The sequence below is a fragment of the Cottoperca gobio genome, chromosome 7 (assembly GCF_900634415.1).
Source record: "Cottoperca gobio chromosome 7, fCotGob3.1, whole genome shotgun sequence".
Taxonomy (NCBI): Eukaryota; Metazoa; Chordata; class Actinopteri; order Perciformes; family Bovichtidae; genus Cottoperca; species Cottoperca gobio.
The window spans coordinates 10,327,747-10,345,529 of NC_041361.1; the positions used below are offsets into that span (position 1 = coordinate 10,327,747).

The 17,783-nt window shown below is 40.8% G+C and overlaps 1 protein-coding gene across 1 annotated transcript; it reads right to left on the reverse strand.

The window, feature by feature from the left end:
- Nucleotides 1-2,409: 2,409 nt before the first annotated feature.
- erbb3b (erb-b2 receptor tyrosine kinase 3b) lies at nucleotides 2,410-16,968 on the reverse strand. Its single transcript, XM_029435273.1, is given in 30 exon segments — nucleotides 2,410-4,007; nucleotides 4,153-4,219; nucleotides 4,221-4,445; nucleotides 4,881-4,952; nucleotides 5,062-5,238; nucleotides 5,328-5,425; nucleotides 5,938-6,084; nucleotides 6,200-6,275; nucleotides 6,408-6,563; nucleotides 6,658-6,843; nucleotides 6,965-7,063; nucleotides 7,352-7,471; nucleotides 7,574-7,715; nucleotides 8,131-8,187; nucleotides 8,278-8,435; nucleotides 8,942-9,035; nucleotides 9,126-9,258; nucleotides 9,829-10,031; nucleotides 10,654-10,744; nucleotides 11,239-11,312; nucleotides 11,401-11,489; nucleotides 11,492-11,520; nucleotides 11,606-11,719; nucleotides 11,828-11,969; nucleotides 12,883-13,001; nucleotides 13,184-13,246; nucleotides 13,339-13,464; nucleotides 14,195-14,381; nucleotides 14,472-14,626; nucleotides 16,638-16,968. Coding segments are annotated over 30 exon segments (4,386 nt in total). The 5' UTR covers nucleotides 16,720-16,968; the 3' UTR covers nucleotides 2,410-3,102.
- Nucleotides 16,969-17,783: the final 815 nt, after the last annotated feature.

Genomic DNA, 17,783 nt, shown 5'->3' on the forward strand with positions numbered 1-17,783 from the left:
TATATATATATATATATATATATTTATATATATATAAATTTGCAAATAAAATCAAGCAAATGTAATTTCACTGTGTATGTCTTTTACTCTCACATTACAAAACACTTTGGGCTATTTGGACACTCTAAATGACTTCTAAATAAAAAAGCAATCAAATATACATTTAATGTGTCTGCCTCCTTGATAAACATTTTCAGTATATTTACATTATTGTAGGATATTTTTACACTTTTATAAAGTGATGGGGAAATATAATAATAATAATAATAATAATAATAATAATAATAATAATAGAATAATTCCAGACTCAAGATGTTTTGTGTCACTCCCCGTTCTTATTTGTTATATTTTCTGTTTTTGAAGCATGCAAATGTTTGTTAAAAGGAATATATGCATTTTATATTTGTATATTACCATAATATTTAAATATGCATATTATATTCATATATTAAACAAATATTTCTATATGTATTTTAGATGTATATTTATGCATATTATATTAAATGTATAGTGTATTGTGCATGTTGCTGTGTTTTGTCCACTAGAGGTCAGGATTCACTTTCCTTCAGTCAGTTTGTGGATTTTCAAGCTTTTCTAACAACATGCTTCATTTTTAACTCCAGATAATAAAACGCCAAAAATAAAAATGTCTTTAAGTTTACAATTTTTTTATTTTTTTTTGCCAGAGCCAGAGCACCTTGTGGGCTCAGCCTCCGCGCGCTGACCGGCTGCGTGCTGATCGCGTCCACGCTGCTCGGGAACACCCTGGTGTGCGCTGCAGTCATCAATACAATTATTTTCTTTACCTTTTTGTTCTTGTGACTTAAGTATCGCTCAAGGAGAAGTCTCGTTCTCAAATCTCGCGTTGCATCCAGCCATGACATGTCAAATCTTTTGGATAACACTAAACTACGCTTTCTGTACTACAACACAACAAACTCGCCAACTCTCCTCACTCAGGTTTAAACCCCTGACTTCCAAAACAAGTCGATCTCTCGAGATTTGGGAACGAGACTTTCTCCACCAGAGTTGCAAACAGAGAATCCTGTCAGCTATGAAGGATGTCTCACTTATTAAGTCACATTTTATTTTGTTGTTTGTTTAAAATCAATTTCCTCCGTCTCACCTCAGCAAGCGGGATGTGGCGGGGTCCGCCAGTACACAGCTTATTTCAGCTGCTTGTTATGTACCAAACTTTATCTGATTTGTCCATAAGTATTTATTAAGTGTGGAAGAGTAGGAACTCACTATTTATGAAGAATTCATGATTTACAATAAATAGACTATTAACTAAAAATACCTTTCTGCTGGCAAAGAGATTTGTTACCATTGAGTTTATTGAGAAAATAGAAGAAAATCTAACATTCACTGTGTCTCTGTAGAGCATTTAAAGTCATTTATTCTGAATTTAAACAAATTAATTGCTGAATTCCTCCAAAATTGACCCTGAATCCTAAATCTTCCCATCAGCGCAATATTTAGCTACAGCCGCCATTAGAGAGCAGGAAACAGAATTTAAAGCTCTGTGATTGGATGCTTCTGTTGTAGTTCTGTATGTGTGTGTGTGTGTGTGTGTGTGTGTGTGTGTGTGTGTGTGTGTGTGTGTGTGTGTGTGTGTGTGTGTGTGTGTGTGTGATGTGATGTGATCCGGGCATTGGCATCCTTCATGCGATGGAGCAACTGGAGCGGGGCATGGTCCGACCAGAGGGTGAAAGAGCGTCCCAGGAGGTAATAACGCAGGGCGGCGACCGCCCACCCTATGGCGAGGCACTCTTTTTCCACCTCCCACTGAGCCAGCTTCCGGCTAATGTACACTACGGAGTGGTCGACCCCCCTCCACCTCCTGGGACAGAACAGACCCCAAAAAATGCCCTACGTCAAATGAGAAAACAGTATCTTGTCCCTAAACTCTCGGCTTGTTCTGCCCGCAGTGCTGCCAGGTGGGTAGTTAGCATGGTAGCTTCTGTGACACGTACCGAAGTGTCTCTCCACAATGTGCCGCTTTACCGTCGCCCCGCAAATGAGACATACACATTTTTCTTTCACTGTTGTAAAAAATAATTCTTCCTCCCGATCATTGTGAAAATAGTTATTTTTAGCGTATTTTTAGCGTAAAAAAAAACGCACCTAGCGCCCCATCGTAGCTGCTCCCGCTAGCTTCTTGTCATTTTAAAATAAAGTGTTATTGATTTTTTTTTTTATCAGCAAAACAATTAAATACAAACTTTAAACGGAGCTTTATGGTGACTAGTGCTATTTTTAGAACATGTACAGACTCACATAGTCCCTGCGAGCGACCAGGCTACCCCTGGTCTATGGTCACCGCATACAAGGTGTGCAACAATTACTTATCACAATATATCATGCTGCAACATGATACAAAATAAATAAAGTGAATTAATATTTTCAAGTCAATTTTATTGTTTTACTACACAAATCAATTGATATTTGCAAAATAATCGCATTTATTCTTTTATGTAATTATTCATATTTGGCTATAATATATTTTACAAAAAGACTGTTCTAGAGAAATGGGACCTCATGGTCACCTCATCATACTGCTACAAATTACACAAGTTTTGTAACAATGAAGCAAGTTACACACATATGTATAGAAAATGCACGTGAAAGAAGACAGAAAACATTATCCAACATAATACTTTTTGTTGTGGAAATGCAATTTTTTTAAATGTCTGTTATGATTGGTCGTTCATCATGTAGTTGTTGTTGCTGTTCAGTGTCTTGAAAGCCCATATGGGTTGGGCACCTTATGGTACAGGACGCTCAAATAAACAAATCAATCAATCAAAAACAGTACACACAGTTACAGTCGTGAGGTAAACTTTATATACCTCACCATACATTTTAAAGCAAACGCCACATGTTTTGCCTGCTTAACCTTTATTTTGTGGTTCTGTACCAACTCACAGTTGGTTTCATAAACATTTATTTACAGTATAAAAATGTGAAAAGAGACACAGGTGTACATATTTGTTCACTTTTATCTTTCAAAGTTTGATGGATGCTGGAACTCTTTACAAAAACTTTTATGACAGGAACTAAAGTAACTTCAACCGTTACTGTGTGTCCCAGTCCGCATTATTAGGTACGTACAGCATCTGGCTTGAGGAACAGTCTGCTGTGCCAGTAGTCTGGGTTGTCAAATGATGTGTTACTGCCAGGCTCCCCCATGCCAGCACACACCTTGATGTATCCCCCGATCCCTGCACACCTGCCACTGCCCATCTCCTCAGAAACAGCTCTCCCCTTCACTGGGAGGTTCTGGTAGTCTGCCTGCTCCCACCCACTGGGCACCGCTCCAAATCTGGTCATCTCCTCATACTCCTCCACCATTTCTCCCCCAGCTGTGAGCACATCTGGCCTGGGCATGACTATACCGCTCAGATGTCCCTGAAGTGCGGGTTGTTTATTTGCGTTATAATTCTCCTCTTCCTCTTCCTCCTCTAACTCTTTTTTCAACACCTCCACTGTTTGGTCTGTTTCCTTTGCTGCACTCTTTGCAGATGTTTGACTCCCACGTCTCTCCCACTCCGGATGCTGTGCCTCTGTAGAGTCGGATCGCCTGATGTCCATGTATTCATACCTGCCTATCCCTTGGGCTGCCTCTTCATCTGCATCTCTGATGCCAGTATCAGAGTCAACAGCGAGCTGATGTTTCTCTGTGGAGTCTCTCTGCTCTGCAACACCTCCTCCACAATCCTCATCTACTTTCTTACTCGTTACAGCTGAGACTGGTGTCAGAGTTTCTACACGTGCTGTGTCCTCTACAGGTAACAGAGCCATGAAGGTTGGCGAAGGTAAAGGTGAGGTTTTACGACAAACGGCCACAGAAGGGGCTTCGGCCAGTGATAAGAGGCCGCTGCTCGAGCAAGGATGAGCAGCAGACTCTTTGCTCATGATCTCATACTCCTGGGAGGGATGCATCACCACGAGAGACAGATTATTCTTGAGTCTTGAGTTTCGTCGCCCAGAAAGAGACTCTCTGACTGTGAGCCATGACAGAATGTGTAAAAGGAAGAAGATCAGGGGGAAGAAGCCTTAATTATTTATTGTTAATGCTACAATGTAACTTAAATAATTTACAAAACAGTCAAGCAGATAATATGATTAGTCAGCATGCTGATAGTTTACCTCTCTCTGGGGTCACAGGTGACCCGGCCAGGACATAGCCATAGTTGTCCACCTCCTCCTCTTCCTCATGCAGTCCACACCTTATACGAGGATGGACTTGATGCTGATGAGAGTTTCCTGTTCCGGCTGATGGCTATACGCGGAGTTCCCCTCTCGGAGCCAAACCTGGCCCTGTGAAGACTCCCAGTCCGTAAACCTTCCTCTCGCAGCTCTGCCTCTCTGCTGCTCTCCCTGAACTCTGACCTCTCGGGCAGCGTCCGCACCGAGCTCAGTCGAGTCCTTTGAAGCCACAGCTGAGACAGAAAATGAAATACATGAACTAATGCAGCAGCTCTTTAAACCAATCACATTATTTTGAAACGAGACCAGTGGGACCAGAATGACACAGTTATTGAGTTCCTGACGTAACGACCTGCTGGCAGTACTCGGTCATAATATTGATTTTTGATTGTCCACTGTATCACCTGCAGTGGTGGACGATGTACTCAGATCTTTTCCTTAAGCAAAAGTAGTAATACCACAGTGTAGAAATACTCTGTTACAAGGTTGCAAAGTAAAGTGTATTAAAAAATGTACTTATGTATAAAAGTATTAGCATCGTCAGAATTTCACAACAATATATATTTTATTCTTGAATTATAAATATTGATGCATTAATGTGTTCATCACTTTAATGTTGCAGCTGGTAAAGGAGAAGCTTCATTTTTGAACGTGTGAGTCTGTATCACCTGGCGGATGCTGTCCACAGGACTGGGGGTCATTGGAAGGTATCCAACGTGTCCGGCCTGAGAGGTACCGCTCTACAAATCAGGGTAGAAAACTTTTAATGTGCTAGTTTCCTTTGCCTCTGATCTCATCACAACGGTCCTAAAGGAGTCTAAGTCTCAAATCGAAGGTATATTTCATTACCCTGTAAGAATTAATCCGTGAACGAGACAGACTCCAAGAGGGAGAGTGTTGGAGAGGAGGAGTAGTCAAACCGTCCTCCAGTCCCTCCTCGTCTTGATCTTCCAAATCTGCATCCAGAAGCCCTCGCTCTGATTCCCTTCGATGGATCTCTACCGAGGCAGCTTCGCCTCCTTCCAACTACAGATTAACATGGAAGAACAGGGTTTAGGTCTAAGTAAGCCGCCAGAGAGACTGAGCTTTACAATCAGTGACGATGATAGCCTCACCTTGATGACGAGGTATCTAGGTGGGTCTCTTGCCATGCGAGTAAAGTCACTGGCCAGCTCTTTGAAGGTCGGCCTTATGTTTTCATCAATCATCCAGCCTCAAGACAAGAAATGAAACAATTTAGATCATTTATGTTATATTATATTTCATATATTACATATATATTTACTTTATGTTATAATCAGTAGATTAAAACTTTAATTGTATTTGTTTGCATTGAAATTGTACAAATACTAACTTGATAACGTATATTACTTATATGTGTCCTGTTTTTTTTCCTTTACTTATTTCATGATCTATTTTATTCCGTTAACAAATATTGTTTTCCACTTTGTTTGTTGATTTCATTCATTTTCTTTCATAATCATAATTGGGCAACACAGAAACAGAAAATGAACTATAGGTTTACATTCAGTACTGGCTTTGATCTCACTTCATTGAGAAAGTATGGATGTCCCAAAAAAACAAAAACAATACTGAATACATGGCAACCAAACTAAGTAAGTCTGAGCAGAAACAAACACGGTGCAACAGGCAATGCCTGTTGAATTTAATTGAACATTTAATGAAGTCTTTGAGCATACTCGTGCGATGTTTTATCACACTCACATTTCACCATGACCATGTAGACGTCTATGGTACACATGTGGGGCTGTGACAGTCGTTCGCCCTTCTCCAGCAGACTCGGCACCTCCTGAGGCTGCACAGATGCGTATGGCTCCGCCCCGAATGACATCATCTCCCACACTGTCACCCCTGTCCGGGAAGAGAGATGCTACATTTAGAAGCTCCCTGCCAAAAGTTCACTTTATTGGCACATACTGTACGACACTACACACACACACACACACACACACACACAGCCTCTTACCATAACTCCAAACATCACTTTGATGAGTGTATCTTCGAAACAAAATGCTTTCCAGTGCCATCCATTTTATGGGTGTCTGGATAAAGACACAAATTACAGACAAGACATACTGATTGTTTTGTTTACATCACTGGAAGAGACAGTACAATCCTTTCAACTGTGACTTAGCAATTCAAAGTGTATCTCAAACTGAATGAGTCATAACAACCTTGGTGTCAGTGAAGACGTATTTCTTGTCGTCGGGATAAAGGAGGTCTGCTACACTGTAGTCCGAGATCTGGACCTGGTAGTCGTTCTTCAGCAGGATGTTGCGGGCAGCCAGGTTCCTGTGGACCATGCAATGCTCCTCCAGGTAGTACATACCCTGAGACACAAACATACATCACCTATATATAATCTGACATCTTGTTCTTTATATTTGGTTGCTCAAAAAGGTCTGTAATTCTGACTGTACTCACTTTAGCAATCTGCACACACCAGTTGAGCAGGCGCTGGGGGTCCAGGCTGCTCTTGTGCTGCCTGATGTGCTCCAGTAAAGAGCCCTGTGAACTAAGCTGGGTCACCAGTTGCAGACTGGGACCTGGACAGACGCCCAACAGCCTAACGATGTAGGAATGGTCCAGGCTGCCCATGGACAGCATGTGCTACACAGAGAGCAATTTTGACAATTTTATGATACTTATATAGATTTTTGTTATGAATTTTTGTAATGAAAAATGTGGTGTTATAACGTCTTTCAAGAGTGTAAGACGCTCTGATTCTCACATCAGTGATCTCAGTGAAGGTCTGTCGGCCTGAGCTGTCCTGGATGGTCTTAATAGCTACAGGGATCTTCACTGTCTCGCCCTCCGGAGTCCAAAAACCCTTAAACACAATGAAATGTACAGCAGCAGTCTCATCAGTTCACATTAGTCTGTGAAACAGGTATACGTCTCAAAGTAAAACTATGTAGAGGTTTGGGTAAATACATACAAAACGATCACAAATCCATTTGTTATGCTACAGGAGGGAGCTATAAGAACAGGGCTGATTATCATGCTCTCAAATGCTTTAAAAACGGCATAATTAATGTATAAAGTAAAGTGATGAAGTAATTAAGTAATGGCACATAAATCAGTGGATGTGCTCAAAGACAAAAAGGTTAATAAACACCTTGTGGACAGTGCCAAAAACTCCCGAGCCAAGGATTTTGATTTTTTTCAGCTCTGAGGGCCTCAGGATACGAGCATGAACCTTGGTACCTTTCTCTCCGGGACCCAGTGGCTCAAAGCTCTGCCAAAACAACAAGAATATTTCCAAGATGATTTTCTCTTTGAAAACAAATGCATGTAGTCAAAGCAAAGGCAGCTCATGAGGTGGTCTCTAAAGTCTCACCTCTCCGCTCTCCAGGTATCTCCTCATGGCTCTCTTGCGGCGGATGGCCAGACCTCTGTGGTACAGCACGCCCAGGAAAAACAACACCAGGCAGAAAATCAAGCCAGCCGGGACTCCTAAAGCTATGCCTGTAATCTGACCACTGCAGAGTGAAGCAGGGAGATACAAGGGATACAGGGGGAAACATCAGAAATGTGGCTAATTATTCACAGTTTAGTTTTGTGAATGAATTCTAGGATATAACAACTTCTCAATGATGATGTCAAAGGTCACAGGCACTAACTGGTAGCACTCAAATATCATATGTGAATTATAACATATGTGAAAGATAGAAAGGTTTTTCATGGTGTTACATTGCTGTACAAATATCACTATACTCACTAGTTTCAGTTTCAATTTTTTTGTGTGTTTATGAAATCTCTGACTAAAGTGAAAGTCTGGGAACAACATGAGAGGTTTGTGAAGTTAATTGGTCTGTGTTTTCACAGTGAGATGTTGATAGATCACACACATTGCTGTGTAATGTTTTATATTCACCAGCAGGGGGAAACACTTACCTGCTAGCTGCCAGCCTGGCTGCCTCGATACAGTCACTTAATCCTGGGCCTGAGCATCTGTTACACATAAAACACATTATTAATTTGATAATTGTTGCACAGATGGACACATGAAAATACACACATGTACTTTGAGTCCAGTCTCACCCCTGTGTGCAGTTGTGATGACATGGTTCACAGTGACCCTCCCTGTTCGGGTATTTGAATATAAGTCCCCTCTGTCCATCGTTCACCCCAGTGGGACAAGAGGACATGCAGTAAGGACCATCTCGAAGGTTGGCACACGTCACACACTTGTCTGCACCCTGGCAATGAAAAAAAGGAAAACAGAAAAATATGGGAGAAATTGAGACATTGAGAATTGTAACTTGTAGTGAACCAAGACATAGTGCAGGAAACTGCCTGTGTATAGTACTTATAGATTGATTCCAATAATGATGTAGACCATTAGCGACTGAAGTTGATTTTTTATATAATGGGTAAGGAGTGGCAGAGAGTCGATAAAACAATGTCCTAATGGAAGAAAGCAGCAACTTTGTCAGCATTTTGTTGAGATTTTTGGGCCGAAGGTGTCTCAGGGTCATCAAAGGTTTAAAAATAAGATTATGAGCGTGTGTGAGGGTGTGGCATGTCCCCCCATCCCCAGCGGAAGTTACACCTTTGTACTGTAGTAAAGGTACGACTGTATACAAATAACTACATCAATAAAACATGACAAAATAGTCAAATCTCCCAAAAGTATAATGAGTGGGTATATATAATACATACAAAGGCATTTGGGCCACAGTTTACTATTAAAGAAAATAATTACCTGTCCAGTACAGCTGGCTTTCCCCCTCTGAGGCTTACACTCTGGATGACACGCGACACACTCACCATCAGGTCCTGCAAATTCCCTCGGAGCTCTGGGGAGACAGTATAAAAAAAATAAAAATAAAATTCAAGACACGAACAACATCAGTAAGAATATAAACACACTACATGTAGCTACTGACCCAGTGTTAAAGTTACAGCTGCCCACACATGTGCCGTCTCGGCTGAAGTTCCTACAGGAGAGACACTGGTCGGGCCCCGGGCCCCAGCAGCCTGAGTCTGAACACAGCGGGTCACACACACGGCCCTCTGCAACTGCACACACAGCCAGAGGTAGAACAAGTATTCAGACCCTTTACTTAAGTAAAAGTAGAAATACCACAGTCTAAAAATACTCCATTACAAGTTAAAGTCCTGAATTTAAAATGTTTCTTAAGTACAGAAGTATTATCAGCTAAATGTCTTTAGAGTATCAACATTAAAAGTAGGCCTACAGTGTTATTATTACATTATTCTGTTTTATTGAGTATTTTAATGTGGTAGTTCGTCAACTTGGAGCTAAGTTTAGAAACGTTATGTACTACTGTGTACTACTGTGTAGATTAGTAGTATAGCAATGCATCCTGCAACATTTAACTTAAGTACAGTAATTGAGAGTAAAAGTATTTAGTTACATTGCACCACTGCACACAACAATGTAAGAAAAAACTGGAAACGAAAAGAAGATGATGCAGGTGGAAATACTTTATTTCTGACCAAAGTATTGGCCTATGTGATAAATTAATATAGAGATTGGCAAAGTATAAAGTATAATTTGTTCTTTTAAAAGAATAACAAAAGATGACATGTTTCATTTGGATTATAGGCAGGTTTATTCTGTCTCACCACACTCAGCCAGCGGCCTGTTATTGTTGAGGTTGTTGATTCGAACACTGTGGCCTCTGACTAGCTTTGTCCAGTTCACAGTGTGGTGGTAACAGAGGTTGTTGTTCTGACTGATGTACACACTGCCGTCACTGATCTCCCGGAGAGAGCGCAGACCCAGTGAGGTAAGAGTGTGGATGCGCATCACCATTAGAGAAAAATGCCTTTGGTTGGAGGGTTGGATGATGGAGGAGGAGAAAACAGATCATTCTTAAATTATCGAGTGTTACGCTGGTTTTAGCTCTAAGCCAAGCGGCATGCTGCAGCAGACAGATCATTCTTTGGGTCTGTGTTATAGGGATCACACACACACACACACACACACACACACACACACACACACACACACACACACACATACACACACACACACACACACACACACACACACACACACACACACACAGTGTAATCAGGTATTAACACAGAGAGCAGCTTGTAGCAGATAGGAGGTGTAGAGTGTGAGAGAGCAGGGATGACACATGCTTATGCAACACACTTAACATGTAATACAGATATAGATGAGTTTAGGCAAGAACACAACATTCAGAACCAGCCTAAGGCATAAATCAGACTTAATGTACATAACATTAAATCATAGTGGCTTCAATCCCGTTTAAATATCTGCTCTGTCCATATAGAAGAAAGTCTTGTTGACAGATTATTTGTTTTATCGTCTTTTACTGATTTAATTTTCGGGTACATCAACTTCGTCCGGGCTGACACATTAACCGGTAACTGTCCTGTTAACAAACATGCACACCAGTGTGCGTAAACAAGTCTTACGTGTGGAGCGACCTCCCTTGAATGGTTGTGAGACTCGAGAAAACAGACAGATCATTCAGTTCTTTGGGCCACGACTGGATGTTTAGGATGTCTGAAAATCAAACACAGTGAGAACATTAAAACACAAACACCGTGACCGTGAGGCCATTACCACACATTGCATATATTGTAATGACGTTTTTCCATATTATTAGATGGATAACAACACACACTCTGCTGACATGTGTCCAAGACTTATTGCTCTGGACTGTATATATTTATAAATAGCTGTATAACTATGTGACCGAATGTAACTTTGACCAGAATATTGAGCAGTCTAAGGAAATTGGCATTAATTGAATTGAACTTACATTAATTGAAAACAATTGTCACGATGCCATGACGATCTTCTTATTAATTGTTTTAAAAGAGAGTGTCTTGGAGCTTTATTGGTATTTTTGTCTACATGTATCCATGTCCAAATAGTACCTCAAACTAATTCTATTTCAATTCAGCGCTCCTTCTCAAACATTGTTTGATGCAAAACCAATACCAAGCCTAATGATTCCATTATTAACATCAACAGACTTTACTGAACATACAAACCTGTTATTTCTCTGACGGTGTGAAACACTTCCAGCTTTTTGGCGTCCAGGGGCAGGATGCTTTTAAAGTCATCTCTATGAAGAATAAAAACACATAATATGAACAAGCTGACTGTACATCACTGCACTGGGAGATCCTTCAGCCAGGGCGGACAAGAATTACCCAAGAATCCCTGTAACCAGGAAGTGAAGGCTGCCCTGGATCTTGGTGCAGTTGATGAAGCTGTCGATGTTGGTGGAGTCCTACCGTCTGTCCTGTGTTCAGCGCCAGTGCCTTCACACACTACAGAGATGACCAAACACCATCATTAGCTCTGATGACTGAAAAATAAACTCAGTGAAAGAAGTAGAAAGTATTAAGCGTCAACCTTTCGGGCAGAGTCCGCTGCAGAGCTCACACTGCTTCTGGCCTTCTCTTTCCACCTCCATCTTGTCTGGAGGACAAACGCTCACACAGGAGCTACCGTCCACCAAGAAATGTGCTACAGGGAGAACGAAAACAAAAACATTATGGCACAGGTTTGCAATATCAGGAAGATTATTTGTTCCATGTTGCAACAAAAGTAACGCGATGAGGATTAAACACTTACTGGGACACTGGGAGACACAGATGGATCCGTACTGATATTTGGCATTAGGGTTGGTCTCCATTTGAAACGTCTGCTTGTTATAGATCAAAGTCTGGGGGCACTGGGGCACACAGGCTCCAGAGTCGTTGAAATGACGACAAGCCTATACACACACACACACACACACACACACACACACCACACACACACAGCACGCACACACACACACACACACAGGCAATTACATGTAATTCCTTGTAAGAGATTGGTAAAGGCATTCTTTGCAGTTCAAATTGAGAAAGAACGTAGGGCGATGGAAAGATTAAAAATTGTATCTGCTAAACATCAGCATGTTAGCACTGATTTTGTGAACATGAAAGCATACTAAAAGTTAGCCTTTAGCTCAAGGCACTGCTGTCCCTAGTAGGCCTACAACCAGCTGCTAGCCTGGCTTTGGACTCTCGGTCTTGTTTACCCTCCAGGCACCCTGGGTTTTAAAGACAGCTGTTTGTATTCACAAGTTATGTTGTTATAAAAAATAAAACCCAGAAGATAGAAAATAAGGGAATGTCTAAAAAATAATAATGTCAAGTTGTTTCTGTTTAGCAGCTGCCTCAAATATCAGATGAACCAAAAAAAAAAGAGGGTTTAGGTTACAGTTCCCACGCACAACTGTCCAACCGTAAATTGATAACAAAAAATAAAGTGGGTTGAATGTGCAGAGTGTGTCAGCAAGGGAATTTCCAAACCACACTATTGTACAGTATTACTGTAACAGAAACCAATAGTTGCCTGGAAAATCTAAATACCGCCCATAGTTTCTAATTGTAAAATAATTCACCTGGAAAGTCCTTAAAAACTTCAACGTTCAAGTATGTTTTCTACAGTAAAATAAAATGTGATTAGAAGCATATACTTGAAATTAGGATGCAAAGTAGTTTTTGATAAAAGAGATAAAGCAGTTTGGGGAAAAGTCTTCTTTTCAGCCACCTTTGTTACTGAAGAATGAAAAACCTACAGTACAGAGTCTGCAAAGACTGCCTTTCTACTCAGTTTATCAAAGATGGAGTACTTACAAAACAGTCCACGTCCAGAGGGCCTTTACATCCCGCTGCACACTCTATGTGACAGCAGTCCCTGGGGCTCGTCCCAAAACAGCGGCCATTACACTGCGGAGCGCACACCGTCTTAGTCACTGAGACACACAGGAGAGACGGGTTAAACACAGTGCATGTGTGTGTGTTGTCATTTTGTTTGTGCCTCTCTCTGTTTTTTCTGTTCTTCTTTATTTTTGTCAGTCAGTGTGGAGAAATAATGAGGAGAAGAGAGAGAAAATACAGAGAGAAAATCAGGGAAACAGAACAATTGGACACTCACAGATCTGACATTGGTCCTCATTTGGCCCCCAGCAGTAATCTCCACAAGATTTGTGGCAGGGGCCTAAGAGAGAGAAAGAGAGGCAGTACTTATAAGAAAGAGATAATCTAGAGATAATATGGGGATATGTGTAACAGGACTATCCCAACACCGACCTCTCTCTCCATTGTACTGAATGTCAATAGGAGCACTGTTGTCCCTAATGATATCTTGCCAAAAGATCCAGGGGCTATAACTCAGGTACTTGTTTTGGATAATCTGCACTCCTCCTTCCAGAATCTCTGTGAAGAAATGATGAGAAATGATATCCTTGTATAAAAGCAATGTCATGAAAACTGGAGCAACTGTAAATTCTTTCTAACATCAGTTTTTATCATCAGATCTTACATTGGGCTCCAAACTGCACTATTCCCCAGTAGTGTATCATCATTGTATGTATGTATGTATCATATGTATAAACATATACATGTTATAGCTACATCAACAATGCCCTGGTCCTAGTATTGTGCATGCACACTGTCACAGCTTACTGAGACACTTGATTAGAACATCGTTAATGTTTCCTGTGCTTTTCCTGCTACGATGAAAAAAAGGCCTCTTAGATGGACCTTAGATAAAGTGCTGTCCTAGGGTGTCAGAGATTATGGGAATTGCGGAGGAGAGACTAAAACTGTGTCCCTGCTCTCCTTGCCATAAATCACAACCTCTAGTTTTTATACCACTTAAAAAGACATCAATAAATGGCTGACTATGGGTATCAGTTGAGACTGAATTCCCTAAATGTTTCCAATATTTTTCTTAGAATGAGTAACTGTCAGCTATAAGATCTGTCAACATCTATCTTACTTTGCCCATAAAATGAACAAAATAAGAACAGCACAACCTCTTTTGGTGCTGTTGATTTTAAATGTCTTTGTTCTCACTTTTTTGAATACCTCAAATCTCACAAAAGCACATTTTACACCTTGTATGTAGGACATCTTTAGTGGATGCTTCTGTTTTATTGTTTACCTGTCAGATTAGCGAGCCCCAGCTGCCGCAGGCCGTTGGAGCCGTCCTTGGGGTAGTTCAAGAAGACAGAGAGAGCAAAGCGTCTCTCATAAAGGCTGTTTCCTCTGATGACCCGTAGTTGCCCCAAAGGAATCTCCTGAAAATGATTCATGGCAATAAGGACGTAGCCAGTCACCTCGCGGATTGTCTGGAGGGGGAAAAGAAGAAGAGCACACTTCACCTCGTACATACAAATCAGGTGAAAGACAAGGCAGAGAGAGGAAGGATGATGTTTTACCTTGAGGTAGGAGAAGTCCGAGTTACTCTCAATCTGAGTGATCTCCAGGTTTCCCATGATGATCTCACAGCCATCATACCGGTCCTTAATCAGGTTGTACTGAATCTCATGAGAACCTGTGGAGCTCAGTCCGTTCTGTGTACCGGGACACACCACTGACATACAAGAGAGACACATATTACTTGAAGGGTGATTTTAGGACAGGTGAAGAGAACTGTTCTTTTACTCGACTACATGTTCAAGAACTATGTCAGAGGTTTTGCATGTTTCACCTATTTACTATAGATCACATATACTTTATGTCACAGACAAACTACGCCCTTGTGTTTTTGGATGTATTTTTCCTTTCTGGTTTCTGCTTATTTCTGTAACGCTTGAAAATCAATTAGCAGACTCTTGTAACGTTTTTGAATCGGGTAATTCACCACAGTTAAGACCAAGTGTGTATCATGTTTTGTCAGAGTTACATTATCATTGCAACATGATGCACTGCGTTAAAATGCGACTATATTATGTGATTTTTAAAAGATTAATGCAGACTGCGATGCATCACACAATTCAAAGAACTTCAAATAGTTGCTGTCTGCTGATTTATTTTAATCATATACGTTTGTATTAAGCCAGAATGAAATGAATGGAAACCAATGGAAGTTTGAAATTGCAGAAAATAAAAACTCCAAAATATAGCATACAGTTGAAATGATTGGCAAAGGAGATAAAACTAACAGCAACACGTGTATGGTCCTTTAAAAGTGAACAAATGGTGAATATTTGTGTGTTGGGGTTATTTAGTTCCTGCAGTATTTATAGGCTTGCTGAGTCTTCCTGATACTGTGTGTGCTGCTGTGTTGGATGGAGAGTTTGATGTGAAGCACAGTAAAACAGGCAGGCTGTAACCCTGGTACATGGAGCAGGCCCGCGGCTGATAGAGTGGAGGCCAAGGGTCGAGGCAGAGGGGCTTTTCTCAGACAAAGTTCCTCATTGTGATGAAGCTATAAATGTGGACAGTGTGTCCCAGTGACTGAAGAGTGATGCAGTGACAGACAGTGACTTCTGTGTGTGTGTGCATGTGCGTATGTATGTGTGTATGTCTGAGGGGTCTGCATTGCTGAGATCATACCAACAGACAATGGGCCATGTGTGAGTAGGACTTTCTGGCAGAGGGAAGGGAAATATCGTGGACGGAAGGAGACATGCACAGCATCTTGTACTGACCAACAGAAATTGTGGCATGGCCCTTTATCAGCAGAAATTAGGCACCTGCAGCCGTCAACACAAGTCACATTTTCTGTCTTCATTGGGAACATGCAGAGGTGTAAACCAGAATCTTCCAGCAACACTTAAGAAAAGTTGATAATCTCTATAAACAACGTTTTAGGCTGGTTCTAATGGAAGATTGCAGCATAACCAATATATTCATGCACTTACATGCTTAAGCATGGGTCTATTGAGTAAACATATAAGAGACACGGCTTATCTGAGAGAGTTGCATGACAATTCTTACCATTAGGGCATTTAAACCTCACATGATGCATGCACAAAACACATGCACAAGCACACCTGCCTAATCAATACAACTAAATAACCTTCTGAAAAGACAATAAGGGATTTTCATTCAAACAAAACAATCATTTGCAGATTGTACATATCAACATTAACAGAACCAATTGTCCTCAGTAGCTTTTTACAACTTGGATCATTACCATTCAGGCTATTTTGTCTCCACTACCGCCAGTCATCACTTGCAGTATATAAAGTTGTGATATATTGTTGCATTAAGGGCCTTGATAAGAGCCCAGTAATAACAGTAAAAAAAGCTCTCAAGGAGGAGAGCACAGTAAGTACTGTGCGATCTGAGACAAAGAAACCAAGAGATGAGGGTGAATAGTTTATTAAATGCAGCCCTCTTAACCTCTGACAATTGTAGTTTACATCTTTGTTAATTATTCTATTCTATTCTATCACATTGTATTATATCTTATACTATTCGAGAAAATCTAGTTACATATCAAGTTAAAAGCTGTGACCTTTCAAGGCAGGTAAAAGCTGACGAGTAACTACCAACAGGTGAATTCAAGCAGTGAAATAATAACAAATCATCTCTTATTATGAAACTATTTAACAGGGTAGACAAGGTGCCTGATATGAAATGATAAATTCCCCTACCTTCATGTGTTTGGAGTGACGCTGTTTGTAGCCTCCATGATAATGTCAAACACAGTAATATGACTCCCCGCTGGATCATCATGTTGATGTCGAATCTATTTAGTTAAAGGTTATCATATCACACACGTTTAGGTAGTCCTTCGAGGAGCCAATGTTGTGTAGGAAAGTATGGGTGTAAAAAATAAAAATGTTTAGGTCCCACGCTCCGTCACTAGAAGACGAGAGAGAGAGAGAGAGAAAAATCCAATATCATTTAGTCAAAGTGAAGGAGAAATGCAACTCCTTCTTTATAAACTTCGTACACAACATCAGACATATTAAGAGCAAATAAATCGCGCCAATTGCGAAACTGAAAACAACGAACAAGTGGCAGTTTATTTTGACGCTGGGTTCCCCCTCCCAGAGAGGGGCACGTGATTGGCCAGGAGCCTGATGTATTCACCAATCAGAGGCTGGTCCGTCATTTTATTTTACGCGCTGCATCCTCAATTGTTGCACTGAGCATCAAAACGGGAAAATCCTGTTATATTTAGGTGGAATATTTAATAACAGATAAAATACAAACACATTAGGTCTACATAGGAAATATAAAGCTGAATATAATTTTTAATTAAAACACGTTTACCTTTAGTATGCCAAGTTGCATTTGTGTTACATTAATACTATGATGCAGCTTCTAATACAGCAAACAAATGCTTGTGATCCAATCATTTTGCACGTGCCTTAATGTGAACACCATGCACCCTATATGTCCCTTTATGTGCAGTTATTTTGGTTTCATGTTGTCAGCTGCTGCATGTGGAAGCAGTGTTGTGGTCTCCCAGTCAGCAACCCAGTGCAGTGAGTGGCTGCACTGTTTTCCCTGTAAAGAGCAGTATTGTCCCCGCAGCCCTGTCAACTGGTTAATCACCTCTTTGATGCGTGTGCAGCAGCCTTTCACAATGGGGCACATTGTCAGATGGTCAAGTGACTTCTGAACCCTAAACAAGAAAATGCTTAATTTGAGAAAATGGCCTCAGAGCAGCTAAGATTCCTGAACATGGAGCTGCGAGTGAAAAGGGGACGACTCCCTAATGGATGGATAATCAGTAACTGATTGTGACACATGTACTGTTAATCTTATTTTGTATGAGAAAGAGATAGCTG